The 14,726-nt window shown below is 43.8% G+C and overlaps 1 protein-coding gene across 2 annotated transcripts in view; it reads left to right on the forward strand.

Moving 5' to 3' along the window:
• Positions 1–14,726, forward strand: part of DPP6 (dipeptidyl peptidase like 6) — a 637,674-nt gene that overhangs the window by 58,920 nt on the left and 564,028 nt on the right. The window contains exon 1 of one of the 2 annotated variants that reach the window (XM_087712477.1): positions 14,267–14,332. The exons of the other annotated variant lie outside the window; for it this stretch is intronic. Coding sequence (XP_087568603.1) covers positions 14,282–14,332 — 51 coding nt within the window. The 5' untranslated portion in view covers positions 14,267–14,281. Of the gene's footprint in view, positions 1–14,266; positions 14,333–14,726 lie in introns of those variants that run through there. 2 annotated transcript variants of the gene reach the window in all.

Consider the following 14,726-nt stretch of genomic DNA (forward strand, 5'->3'; position numbering starts at 1 on the left):
ATATGCAGATACGTAAACTGGCTGGTCTTAAGTCTAATATGAACCTAAAATAACTAGGAAGAAGCAAATGAATAGGAAAGAAGCCACACGCACAAATTAATGGGAAAAGGTAAAACAGCCCCTGCAGATTTTACTCTGCTAGTCATTGCTGACTCCAGGACGAGGTGCTCATCTCCGTTTCAAGGCCATTGGGTCAGCATTGCCAAAGACATTTCCGCGGTCATGTGGCCAGCATGACATCACAAGGCACTGTTACCTTCCCACCAAAGTGATACCTATTTATCTATTCACATTTGCGTGCTTTCAAACCGCTAGGTTGGCAGAAGCCGGGGTGAGGATGGGAGCTTACCCTCTAGCATTGCGCATGGATACCGGGATGTGCCACCTTTCCAGCTAATGAGTCCAGCCGCTTAACTGCTGAGCTATTGTCCTGCCCTTAATGAGTGATGTTGATAATCACTGTACAAATATAGTACATTGGGGAGGGGGATATCCAAAAACAAAAAAATGTATGGAGCTGGATAGTTGGCTGTTACATATTTCAGTACCAGGGTGGTGCATTTCCCTTCCACAGGGAGAATATGTTTTTTTTTTAATTTTGTATACATGTTGATACACTATTTTTTTAAATGAGAATTTTGAAAAACAAACTTTACAAATATTTACTTCCCTTCCCCCACCCTCCCCCCCAACCCCTCCAACCTTCCCCCCCCCCCCCGACTTCCCAGAACCAATACAGGGTATAAATCTTTAACAAAAACAATCTAAATACACTTAGAAAAAAAAAGATAGTTAAGAACATCTTTCAATTGAGCTTTAGCTCCTCCTCCTTGCTAGACTAGCTCTAGACAATTTATATCATTCCTGGTCTCTAATCATAAGCTATCTGGAATTTCTTAGTCCCATATTTATTTTGAGTATAATCAATCCATCTTTTCCACTCCAGTTTATATCTCTCATTTGAATATACACTATTTTTTTTTTAATGAAAGAAGGTTTTGCTGGGTTTTTTTGTTTTTTGCCAATTTGATTGCTTATTAAATATATGAATTGGGGTTTTAGAAAATACAGGGGGTTAAAGTCAACATATCTTGGAGCATCGTAAGATGCAATAGTTAAAGGTGTTTACATTGATTATTGGATAAAAGCTAAGCATGTAGTCACTAGGTCTTATTGAAGGAAAATGATCACCTACTACATAATACAGAGACAGTTTGCCCTCTGCTGGCACAGCAAGTTAACATCTTTTTTATTAAGATGACTTTAAAAAAAGAAGAAGAAAACTTCCAATCCATAATTGTGCTATTTATTAAACGCACGATCTCACATGTGAATGGGCGGCATACGATAAAAGGTATAAAGCAGAAAATCATTTGCCTTGACCACTTACACATTGTAGATATATGTCAGTAGTATCTGTATGACAATACATTTCTCATACATTAATAGATTCTAAAATGGTATGTCCAGGTAACCCTAATCTTACAAACATTTGTTTAATAACCTTCAAAGTTGCAAATGGCACTGGAAAAAACTAACTTGTGATTGGTCCTCGCCCTTACAATTGTTGCAAATCCTCACATCCTATAATCAAAATTTGAGTGCTTGCCAATTGGCAGGCATTTTATCACAACTGCAACATTCCGGGATCACATGATTGCCACTTGCAAGCCTTCCTAGGGGGCTTTTGACCAGCAAAGTCAATGGGGGAAGCAACTTTTAAAGATTGCATGATTCACTTAATGACCATGGCAAAAATGGTCCTAAAGTTGGGCACAACTCTTGTTAACCACCTCATTTGGTGACTGAAATTTTCGGTCCCTTTGAGGGTTGTAGTTTAAGAACTAGCTGTACCATCTAACCCTAAAACATTCTTTTTCTGCATTCTGTATTCACAACAGCATTGATTCCCAGAGCATTTTTTTTTAAACAATTCATTTATTAACGTCTCTGTCAGATCTGTTATTCGATAGAAACCAGAAGCTCTTTCAGTTCATGGTTCCCCAAAAGGGACCCAATGAAATCATAGAAGTGATCCGAGATTGTAAATTTACTAGGCTGGAGTTGTTCAGTTTTGGCTGAGGGGCACTGTGAAAAAAATTACTAAGAGCACTTTGAACCAAGAAATTTGGGGAACCTCTGCTTTAAGGCAACGGAGTCAAACTCAAGGTTCGCGGGCTGGATTTGGCCCACTTGTACTTAAATATGGCCAATGGGGCCACCCCGGAAATAGCGAGGGATTGGCCCACAGCGCCTCTGCCATTGAAAACAGAGCTAGGGAGCGCTGCATGAAACCCTTAGCCAGAGATTTCGGGCACACACACCCTCGATGAGTGATGTCAAACTGGCTACATCCACCCTGCCCACACACACCCGACACCCCCCCCCTGAGGTCAAACACAACCCTGATGCACCCCTCAATGAAATCGCGTTTGACATCCCTGCTTTAAGGCATTTTCACAGATAAGTAGTCTTCAACTTACAACTATTCATCGAGTAAAATTTACAGCAACACTGAAAAAAGTGAGTTGTGAGTGATCTTCATGAACACCCCCATGGTCATGTGATCAACATATGGATGCTTAGCAACTGGCATGTACTTAAAACAGTTGCACTGTCCCAAGGTCATGTGATCACCCTTTGTAACCTCCCGTTAGAGCGACCATCCTTCGCACACACCTCTGCTTCGCTAGATGCCAGTCTGTCATAAGCCATGGGGACGAAAGGAGCTGTGAGAAGATGGAGGAAACCCAAAACAATCTTCACGCATCCTGAGACATCCCAAGGCCACAGACCTGGCAATGGAATGTATCACCTCCTCATCTATCCAATTGTCGTAGGGGCAAGACATCTTCTCTGAATATGGCTGGACAATGGGGAGACAACAGGAGGGGTGGATCAGAGAAGGGGAATAGAATGGAATAACAGAATAGAATAATAGAGTTGGAAGGGACCTTGAAGGTCTTCTAGTCCAACTCCCTGCCTAGGCAGGAAACCCTATACCACTTCAGGCAAATGGCTATTCAACATCTTCCTAAAAACTTCCAGTGTTGGAGCATTCACAACTTCTGGAAGCAAGTTTTTCCACAGATTAATTGTTCTGTCAGGAAATTTCTCCTCAGTTCTAAGTTGCTTCTCTCCTTGATTTGTTTCTACCCATTGCTTCTTCTCCTGCCCTCAGATGATTTGGAGTATAGTTTGACTCCCTCTTCTTTGTGGCAACCCCTGAGATATTGGAACACTACTATCATGTCTCCCCTAGTCCTTCTTTTCATTAAACTAGACATACCCAGTTCCTGCAACCGTTCTTCCTATGTTTTAGCCTCCAGTCCCCTAATCATCTTTGTTGCTCTTCTCTGCACATCTTTTTTACAATGTGGCGACAAAAACTAGATGCAGTATTCCAAGTGTGGCCTTACCAAGGCATTATAAAGTGGTATTAACACTTCACGTGATCTTGATTCTATCCCTCTGTTTATGCAGCCTAGAACTGTGTTGGCTTTTTTGGCAGCTGCTGCACATGGCTGGCTCCTATTTAAATGGTTGTCCACTAGGACTCCAAGATCCCTCTCACAGTTACTACTATTGAGCAAGGTACCACCTATACTATACATGTGCATTTGGTTTTTCTTGCCTAAATGTAGAACCTTACTCTTTTCACCATTGAATTTCATTTTGTTGGTTAACTAGTGAATCTTTGCATTCAAAGTTCTATTTCTGGCTTTGCTCAATGTAACTGCTCGGCTTTCAGTCAAAGTAAACTTTTCGCTACAAACGGAGTCGATAGTGTTTCTTTCCTAAGGGACCAAGTTAGGCCCGGTCTGACACCTTCTAAGCTGGTTTCCAACAAGCAAAGTCAAGGGGGGAAGCCAGATTTGCTCCATGACTCCATGATTCACTTAACAACTGCAATGATTTCCTTAATAATTGTGGTCACAATTCACTTAATAACTGCCTTGCTTAGCAACAGGAATGTTGGGCTCAATTGGGGTCATAACCCGAGGACTACCTGTGACCTGGTCAAGAAATATCAGCTTGGAATTCTTTGTCAAGGAATAAGGAAAGGCATGAATCAAGAGATTTCATTTATTACTTCAGGGAGTTCACTTAAAAAACAGTAGGAGTTTAATAACAGCAATGTATCATTCTGATGCCAGATTTCAGCCTCTACCAGAAAGAGTGTGGCCATAAAAACATAAAGCATCAGTGCTATTCATGAGTTCTGTCCCCAGTTGTATAAGAGCAACTAAGCTAAAAAAAACCTTTGATTTGTTTGCTTGATTGGCTTCTTCTAAAGGCAGGAAGTTTGCAGGAAACAAATATACTTGTGCATTCTGTCAGCCAAGAGAAATTGATGTAAAAGCCCCCTTCCTGCAGATCTTAAGGGCAGAACAGATCCCTAATGGGAAAGGCTGGTAATCAGGATCAAAATCCTTTATATATTGTACTAGCTGATAACCCGGCGTTGCCCAGGCGTTTATAGATGTCAAAGTGTTCGTCTATATAGGGTGCCATTGAGAGGGGCCTTTCTTCCCCCTACTCTCATGCCCATCATCCCTACCCTCTCCCTTCCCCCTCCCATGTGCTCCTCTTTCCTGCCCTATCTATGATTCTGGCACTTTGCCCCAAATCCATCAGGCCCTTCCCCATTGGTCCACTGGAGGGCAAATGTCACGGATGGCTTTCCAAAGGAAGCTGCGAAGGAACCGACATCACAAACAATTGCCACTCTAGGACACTGTAATCACTCTCCTTAACGGCCCAGGCTTTCCCTTCTCCCTCCAATGACATCATAAACAATTGCTGCTCTAGGACGCCACACTCACTCTCCTTAACGGACCAGATGTTCCAGAGTTATGCTGGAAAACACACACACACACACACACACACACACACACACACACACACACCTTAGGGGTATCTTTACCCCCACCCACCAGAGAGTAAATAATCTATGTACCAAGTTTAGTTGAAATTGCTCAAGGTGCTCCAGAGTTATGCTGGAACATACGTACGTGTGTGTGTGTGTGTGTGTGTGTGTGTGTGTGTGTGTGTGTGTGTGTGTGTGTTGCATTTGTGCTGATAAATAAATAAAGGGAGACTAGTATAGATCTATTTCAAGCTATTTAGCTCTCATCAGCTAGCTACCCTTACTGGGATTTGAACCTGGGCTGTATTGCATATTAGGCAGTTGTATTAGCCACTAGGCCACAGGCTCTCCTCCTTTAACAGCTAAGCTGAGGGAAATAGGTATGTATTGTGTCACAACCCCTGGTATGCCCAAATATGGGAGGAAACACACACACAGCCTTTTATAGATAGATTGATTTTTGAGCCTTTAAGTCTCTTTTTCACTCCTGCTGGCTGCCTGGTCAAGTTCCTACAGTTTTCTTGGCAAGGTTTTTCAAAAGTGCTTTGTCACTGTCTTCTTCCTAGGGCTGAGCGATGCCTTAACACGACACCAAACTGGCTCTTTGGGCCTATATAAATCCAATACTTTAAATCGCTTTCATTAGTGATATCTTGCACTATTTATGTTTCAAACCAGTTAGCTGGCTAGTGCTCAGAATTTGTATTATAGTATTCTTGGATGATGGGCTTTTTCAAAGATGGTTTCCCAAGTACATAAAAGGCTTATTTTGCTCTTCTCCCTTCACAAAATCAATCCAGTTTTCTATGTGTATGAAATTTCTAAGGGTTGCTTTAAGGCACCACAAGATTTAAGGTGCCTTCTTATCCCTAAAAAAAAAAAGACAAAGTATTCAAATGCTTTGCAGATGATTTTCTGCAAAGACACAACTTTTTTTGAAGGCCAGAGTTACCCATCCTGATGCAAGATATCTATCCTGGAATAACTGTTAAGAACTGTGCTATACCCTTCCTAGCACATCCTTGGCGGTTTCATATTTTAAATTAAATCATGGCTTGTTCAATCACAACTAGGTGGATACATACAGTATATTGGGATGGTGTGGTGGCTCCGTGGTTAAGAGGTTGGAGACCCGAGACCCACAGGATGGGATGAGCTCCTGTTACTTGCCCCAGCTCCTACCAACCTACTGGTTCGAAAGCATGCAAATGCAAGTAGACAAATAGGAAGAAAGGTAACAATGCTCCATGATGTCTTGCTGGCCACGACCATGGAAATGTCTGGCTCAATGGCCTTGATACAGAGATGACCATTGCCTTCTGAAGTCAGCAATGACTATGAAGTAAAATTTGCAGGATTTCCTTTACTTTTTGTTTTTACCCAAAACACGAAGCCTTGATTATAATTTATAATAGCAATAGCATTTAGACTTATTTACCACTTCTCAATGCTTTACAGCCCTCTCTAAGCCATTTACAGAGTCAGCATATTGCCGTCAACAATCTGGGTCATTTTAACAACTTCAGAAGGATGGAAGGCTGAGTCAACCTTGAGCCTGGTGAGAATTGAACTCCTGGCAACTAGCAGGATTAGCAATACTGCATTCTAATCACTGTGCCAGCACAGCTCTTAATGTGGAATTAAAAAAAAAATATTCCTTGACATTCCCAATGTTTTATCTTCTTCAAACCTTTCTGAGCCTAAACCAGAAGTTCTATTTTTATCTAAGAACTAAACACTGATTTAAAATTTAAGAATCTTTTTTTAGTGTTACATGCAGAAACGAAAATATGGAAAGGAAAAAGCTAAAGGAATAACTTCTGGATGTATAATTTATATCAGGTTTATAAATTATTTGGCTAACATGCTAAAGTGGTAAGCTTGATTTAATCACATGGATTAAAAAGATTTGACAACATTTGTATTCAAATAACCTATCTGGTTGTGTGGTTAATTATAGTTTATTGATTAAATTGCAATGCATTGGGCATGCAAAAACATATTAAGCCATAAATCTTGATTAGTGAACAATTAGGGTTGGCGCTAGGCTGTATATAGCAGTTGGCTAAAACCAAAAATGATTCTTTTCAAGCATGATTCTCTCAGAATTCTTTCTAGCAAAACATTTTCAGAATGCAACAGAATTCCAGCAACTGAAAAAGTAATAGAACCTATCTAGTCCCATGCACATTAGGGTAGAGATTTTTAAATTATCTTTTTATTATTCTTTCTATGACTTAAAGAAAACCCTCTTCATGGAGAAGATTGCAGTTGGTCGTTTACACAACTTTTTTCTAAAATGTTATGAGTATTAGAATCAATAATTATAACCAGGTTCACACAAGACACTATGCCAAAATTAAAGAAATCATACTGTTTCATGACTCGGGCCAGTAAGTAGTTCCAACTTTGCATCTTTAATTGTGTCTCTCATAACTTGTTTTCTTTTGCATCTTTTCTACATTTTCTTGCATTCTCCAGTTAGCCTTACATTGTTTCCAATCCCATCCTTAAGTGCATTGCTATCTGACATCTGCCCAGAAATTCATTTCGGAAGAATTCACAAAACAGATTCACATGCCATCACCCTTGCTAGCTTATTTCAGAAATGTTTATCTAACGTCAAGTTTAAATTGGCTCACACTTCATGAAAAGAAATTTCAGATCAGTAGAACCAGCATGAAACGAAATGTAAAAGATAACCATAAATTTGATTCTGCTTAAAGCACAACCTGTATTATGACTTATTTGTCATTAACTGAAATAATACTGGAAAGCCAGAATATATACCCTACAAAAAGAAGGCTGGCTGATTTATGAGTGAAAGACTACCCCAAAATCCTAGCACAGGGGTTTCAAACTGAAGGCTCGCAGGCTGGATCTGATGCTTAAATCTGGGGCGGGGGGGGGATGGTGGCCACACGGGGGGCCTCCACGGAGCCCATTTTTGGCCGGCAGAGTGCTGGAGGCCATGGAGCCTGAAAATTAGGCATGGGGGGCCACAAGCATGTTTTGGCCAGAAGGGTGTTGTTCTTGACTCACAGCAAGGTAGGATTTTCTCCATGACGATTGATCCCTAGCTTGGTCTTTCAGATCTACCAATTGTATGGAGGTAGTCCTCGACTTACAACAGAATTGAGTGCAAAATTTGCATTGCTAAGCAAGTCAGTTGTTAAGTGAGTTGTGCCCCATTTTACAATCCTTTCTGCCCTAGTTGTTAAATGAATCACTGCAGTTGTTAAGTGAATCGTGTGAGTTGTTGAGAAAATCTGGCTTCCCCCACTGACTTCGCATGAATTTTCTGTAGTGGCGCAGTGTTTAGAGTGGTTTCTAAGGCTCTATGGTTTACTATTTGTTTAATTGCAAGTTCCCTGATTGTGGTATTGTTTGCTTCTTGATTATTGTTATGATATTGATCTTGGTGTTAACCTCTGCTCATCTGGGAGTTGATTGCTGATGTTTTGATCTTTTTTCTCCTTTCTGGCTTGTTGATCGTCTCTTTTGAATGGTATGTAGCTATTGTTTATGTCTATGTGCCTGTTGAGGGCCGATTTGTCAGACTGCCAAGCTTCTAGGAATTCTCTAGAGGTTTCATCCAGATCTAGGATGGTTATAGTTTTGCAGCTGAAACATTTGGGTTATGAAACATCTGCAAGAAAATAACCAAACCCAGAGAGCACCTAGATCCAGGTACACTTGTTGTTTGACTAAGATCTGTCTTTCAGATCTAGTTCTTTACATATCCCTATTTTACATTTTGCGAAACATGTTTTCCCTGACTTTGGCTTAATGTCATGTGTGAGCTAACCCATTTGTGGGACTTTGGCTTAGTGTCATGTGTGAGCTAACCCATTTGTGGCTTAGCTCACACATGACACTATTCAACAAACTACTGCTGAGAAACCATGCCTCAATCATGTGTAAACATAGATAATAGGTTGGTGGAGGAATATTTGCTAATTACCAACAGCTTGGTCACTCAACAGCTTGGTTGTTCAACGAGACACAGTGCCTGCACTTTCTGTGTGGCATGAGAAAAGTTCATCTTCCTTCCCCTGTCCTCACCACTTTTTATAGAGGGATGATTGAGAACATCCTGTTATATTGCATTAATGTCTGGTTTGGAAACATTTCTGCTTCGGATAGGAAGGTGGTGCAGAAAGTGGTGAGGATGGCAGAAAAGATCATTGATAGTTCACTTCCTTCTATCCAGGATATAGCATAAACCATATTTTTCAGAGTATAAGACGCACCCTTTTCACTCAAAAAAGAGGATGAAAATCTGGGTGCATTTTCTACACTGAATACAGCATTTTTTGCCTCCTGAAACTCCATCCCCTTCACCAAAATGGTCGTGCGTAGCTTGTAGGAGGCTTTCAGAGAGCTCCTGGGGGCTGGGGAGGGCAGAAATGAGGAAAAAATGGGGTGTTTTTTTGCTCGATTTCCCCCCTCCAACCCCCAGGAGCACTCTATAAGCTTCCTAAAGGCTATCCATGCCCTTTTATTGACAAAAAACGGGCCGTTTTTTGCTCTTTTTTGCCCCACCCCCACCCCTCCCAGGACCACTCTACAAGTCTCCTAGGGGCTATTCATGCCCTTTTTGGGGGGAAAAAACAGGCCCGTTTTCATGAAAAATGGGCCGTTTTGGGGAGGTTTGCAAAGTGCAAAAACGTTTTTTAAAATTTGCTTCTTTAAAACCTTGGTGCGTCTTATACTCCGAAAAATACGGTAAATGATGCTTGAGCAGGATCTGCAGGATTGTCTGAGGATGATGAACATCCTCTTCATGTCCTGTTTTCCTTGTTACCTTCTGGCAGAAGGCTTCATGGTATACGAACCAGAACAGCTCTAGATTCCGTCATAGTTTTGTTCCATGTAGCATCAATCCAGTGGTGGGTTCCGGATCCTGTTGCAACCGGTACGGTGCAGCGGGGCCCGACGTTCTCCACATGAACGCGTGCAGCATGCGCATGTGTGCTACCATCCAGTAACACCTCCACGGTGCTCCAGCTGCTCAGTGGAGCATTGCGTAGGTGCTGTATGCGCTGTGCGTGTTAGCGCCAAAGAGTTTAAAGACAGGCAAGGACGACCTGACCACATGAGGGACGGGCGGGTGGGCCCTCTGGAGCACAATAGCAGAATGGTACCCGGTGCTCTGGGCAGGCACCGGTACATCTGTACCCTGGCGTACTGCCTGCAATCCACCACTGCATCAATCCTCTGTGTGTTATTTATGTGTTTGGGTAGATATACATTTTCTCTTGAGAGCAGACAACAGGATTTCATTTTTAACGTGGGCCTGTGTGCTCGCAGTAAAAAAAAGTGACAATAAAGTTATCTTATCACTTTAACTGATTTGTGGGCTAATTTGTAAGGATCATTCTGCAAAAGAAACACTTTAGTGAAAAAGAAAATAATAATAATTACTTCTGGCGTTCTCCCTTTCAAGCTAGGGTACACAATGTCCTCTGTATACATAATGATAATATTGTGGTTAGCAGTCTCTAATTTAGCTAGACTGTGCTGAAATTCACTAAGTAATATTCTGGCTCCTCGGGAAAGTCCAGAAAGCAATAAAAGCCGATTGCTGAGTGAATTGGGTAATGTCTACGAATATTTTGGAACATAAGCCATTATTGACAAGTTGTTGACTCATCCAACTTTTCTTAAGGCGCCGAATGAACTGTGCTATGGAGAAAAAAAACACCACAAAATGGAACAAGGCAAGGAAAGAAAGCCCAGGTTTTTGTATCAATAGTCCAGAAGAAACACAAAGATTTAGTTTTTACCCCAAAGGGCATTGCTATATTTCTAGGGGGCAACCCAAACTTAACTTCCAGAGATATATCATAATCATCACATCTCGGTCTCTGTGCTAATTCCTTACCAGTACAGAATTGGGTTTTTTCCCTCTTAGTTATCATTAATTCTTGTCTTTACAGCCTTTCATTTGGTAACCATTCAAAGTTACAACAATACTGAAAAAAAGTGATTTATGACCATTTTTCATACTTATGGCCATTGACTTGCTTCCCTCCTTCTTTAACTCCTTTGGTAACTCTGGTTCTGATTAGAATAACTGGCTGTCCATAAAAATTAATCAATGTTTTCAGAAATATGGGGCAGTTTTAAAATTGCTTGATCATTATCTAACTACCATTTTAATGGCGTTTATGCTCAACACTGCTATGATTAGAAGTTCTGAGTTTGATGTTTCAAGAGACTTTGTCAAGAGCTTACAACCATTTGTTTAGAGCTGTACAACAGAGGTGGGTTCCTACCAGTTCGCACCTATTTGGTAGAACCGGTTCATCAAATCTACCAAACCGGTTAGAAGAGGTTCCACCAGTGGACCCAGAAAGCAGGCCACACCTACAGAAGAGGTTCCAATTTTTTTTGAAATCCTTGGATATGATTATTCTACACTATCATGCTCATATTTATAAAACTCAGTGCCTCTGTGAAAGGTAAGGATGACTAGTGCATTTGTGGTGCAATCAGAACATTGCGTGTGTTGAAGTTGTTTTAGCGCAAACCAAAGATGCCTTTTAAAAAACAAGTTTACATCATATTCTTATGCATGCCAGTGCTCTGTGTGAGATAATTTAAGGTGGTTCTGACAAGTGTTGTTGGCATCTTCATATCCGGTCACATGGGCGGCAAGCCACTCCCATCCGGTCACATGGGCAGCAAGCCATTCCCACAAAGGAGGCCACACCCACAGAGTAGGTTCGAACAATTTTTGAAACCCACCACTGCTGTACAAAGTTTAGTGGCATTGAAAAAAGTGACTTTCAACCACTTCTTTCATTCCTTGGCATGACAAAACCGCGCTCGTCAAAATCGCGGTGATAAAATCGCGGTGCTAAAGCCGCGACGTCATCACCGCGCGTCATCACCGCGGCGGCAACAGCGCGGCAACAGAAGGGCGCTTTAAAACGGCGCCGCGGCAGAAAGCTGACTTCAATTAAGGTAAGGGTTAGGATTAGGTTTAGGGGTTTGTTTTAGGGTTAGGTTTAGCGTTAAGTTTAGGGTTAGGGTTAGGTTTAGGGTTAGGTTTAGGGTTAGGTTTAGCGTTAAGTTTAGGTTTAGGGTTAGGTTTAGGGTACTGAGTGCTTGGGAATGCGCGAATTTGCCCTCCGCGATTATGTCATCGCGGTAGGGTCCCGTTTTTCCTTAGCGCTTAGAATGGCGCAAATTAGTCTTCGCGCTTATGTCTCCGCGGATAAGGGCTTCGCGGATTTGTGGTGGAACCCTTTCATTCTATGTTGTTCTTATTTAGTTTTGCCTGATTAGAAAATAGAAACAATGACCCACCCCCAGGTTTTGCTGGGGTGGGGGTCAAAGCAAGACTAAAAATGGACCAAAGCAGTTGGTTTACAGTCTATCTCGGGACTTAATTTCACTCATTTCAGGGCCACATGAAGAAATGCAATTAACATCCTCCCAGCATCCATTTTATTTGCTGCATTTTTTTTAATTCTGAAGGATGGTTTTAGTTCTAAGTTATCCAGGGGCATTGTTCATTGAAATAAAAGAAAAGTCAAGGGTATCCATAGGGAGGGGTCAAAAGAAGTCAAGGTGGAAGTCATACCATGTGATCAAAGCTCCCTTCCCTTTCATGCATTAAAAGTAAACATGGCTTCAACTGTACAGCTATGGCCATCTTGACTTTTTTTGACTCTTCCCTGTGGACACTGCAAAAAACTATTTTTTGAGTGAGAGACTTCATAAATCTTATCAAAGCGTTTGCAATTTGCACTGGTCTAATCACATATCAGTTCTGCAGCTGTCTTTTCAAAATTTCAATCAGGGCATGTTAACAATCACCCCTTGATAAACCTTACTGTACTAAAATATTCATCTGCTGGAAAACCACCAGAAAAATCTCACACTTTCCTTTATAGGCGAGGTATGCACGTTGGTGGGTGGCTTGGCGTACACACATCGCCCAGGGGAGCTGTATCTGTTCCCATCATTTTTTCCTGCTGCACCTGTAGACGAAAAGGAGATTGCGGCGCACACGTATCTCCGCCTGAAAGCCTTTTCCGAGCTCCCGGCGTGACTAGACTGTCAAAACCAAAACCGGCTTTGTTTTGGAGAGCAGCAGGGCTGGTTGGGGGAAATCGCTGCGCGCGCGGGGCTGCCGGGGAACACCAGTCCCAGGGCTCGCGGCTTGAGCAGAAGGCGCAGGCCGCGCGAGGAAGCCTGAACCCGAGCTGGGTTGCGCCAATACCGTTGTGGCGAAGGGTGAAAGTGATTCGGGGTCTCGCCTCGGGTATTTGCGGAGGGGGGAGCGCATTCCGGAAATGAAGCAGAAAAGAAGCTGGATGGGTGTGCCAAGCGCCCGGATCGGTGGCTGGAATGGGAAGGAGGGAGGGGCGCGATTGGGGGAGTTGACGCGCAGCTGGCGGGGGACCCTTTGGGGAGGGGGGGTTGGCAAACACCAGGCGCTCGCGTAGGGGTGTGGGAAACCCCCCACACTGCCTCCTCGCGCGAGGAGGTGCAGGCGGCGGCGGCAGCTGATTCGGAGGCAGCCCCGAACGAGCGCAACCATGGAAACGGAACGGGTGTCTCCTGGTAACCTGTAAGAGGAGCGGGATTGACACCGATCCGTCCATCTCCGACGGTGCTGTGCGGCTTCCTGTTTCGCGGCCGGTCAGCCTGGGACCTCCGCGTTAGGAAGGGAAGCCCACCCAAACCTAAGCTGTGAGCTCACCCAAACCCGTGTGGACGGCTCTTCCCCCCCCCCCCCGACTCTGCCCTGTTCGCAAACTCTCTCCCCTCGCACCCCTCGCCAAATCTCCCGCATCCCCACAAGTTTTGGCACCAAGCATTGAGAGCAGGACACGCGTTAGCCGCGAAGGGACTGAGCCAAGTCTCACAGATTCTCACGACAACTACCCTTCTCGCCGCCTCACGGGAACGATGCGTGTGCTTGCACGGGGTTGTGCCGAAGCGGGGTGAGCGGGGCGGGTGTTGTGGCGGAGCTGCTTCTGTCCTCGTGTTTACCTCCAGACAGTTATCGCTACAGGCAGTGTGGGAAAACGGGGGATACCCGTCTTTGGGAGGCCGGCTCCTATCTTTTTCCTTCTTCCAAAAGATTTTGCGTAACGGTAGGAAGAAGAGCAGAAGAGTGATAGCAGCCCCTAAAAATTTAGTAGCGCCTTTTTTTAAAAAAGGGCGTTGACTTAAAAAAAATAAAACGAGGGGAAACAGAACTCCCTTTACTCCTCCTCCTCCTCCTGTCACTCCCTCCCCCCCTTAAAAAAACACATCTAGCAAGTGTTAAAAAAAAAGACAGCTTCCAGACTAAAGTGACCAAGCCGGCGGATTGTTAAGTATTGTAGTAAGGTTGCTTGGGAAGGAGAACGCCAGGCGCGCGCTTTCCAGCGCCCCAACCCAGCCAACATGAAGGAAAAGGCGATGATTAAAACTGCCAAAATGCAAGGCAACATGATGGTAAGTAGCCGGCGGCAGCGGCGACGTAACTCCGGGGCGCCTTTCCACGGCGTTCGTTCGTTCACGAGCAGGGACGTGCGTTCGCCTTCGCCGCCAGAAAGACGCGATCCGGATTTGAGCGTGGGGTCGCCTCTGGCGCGCGGGGCTCCTCGCCCCGAACCCTTTAGTCGGGCTTACCGGCCGAGGACGCTTCCCTGGCTCGCCCCAGCGCAATTGGGACGAGCTTCGGCCGGTGCTTGCGTGTGGCTGGGGCTAAGGAAGGGGGAAAGGATGGCGTGCAGGCAGGAATAAGTGTGACCTTAGAATCGGGACGCGCCTGGGCTCGCGCGCGCTGCCACCGCCCGCCGTCCCTGCATTCCTTGTCCTTTGCTTAGAGAAACAGCCTGTTTGTCTG

Source organism: Thamnophis sirtalis, unplaced genomic scaffold, assembly GCF_051295495.1.
Source record: "Thamnophis sirtalis isolate CommonGarterSnake01/CBP01778 unplaced genomic scaffold, rThaSir2_p1.2 scaffold_4, whole genome shotgun sequence".
NCBI classification, from domain to species: Eukaryota; Metazoa; Chordata; class Lepidosauria; order Squamata; family Natricidae; genus Thamnophis; species Thamnophis sirtalis.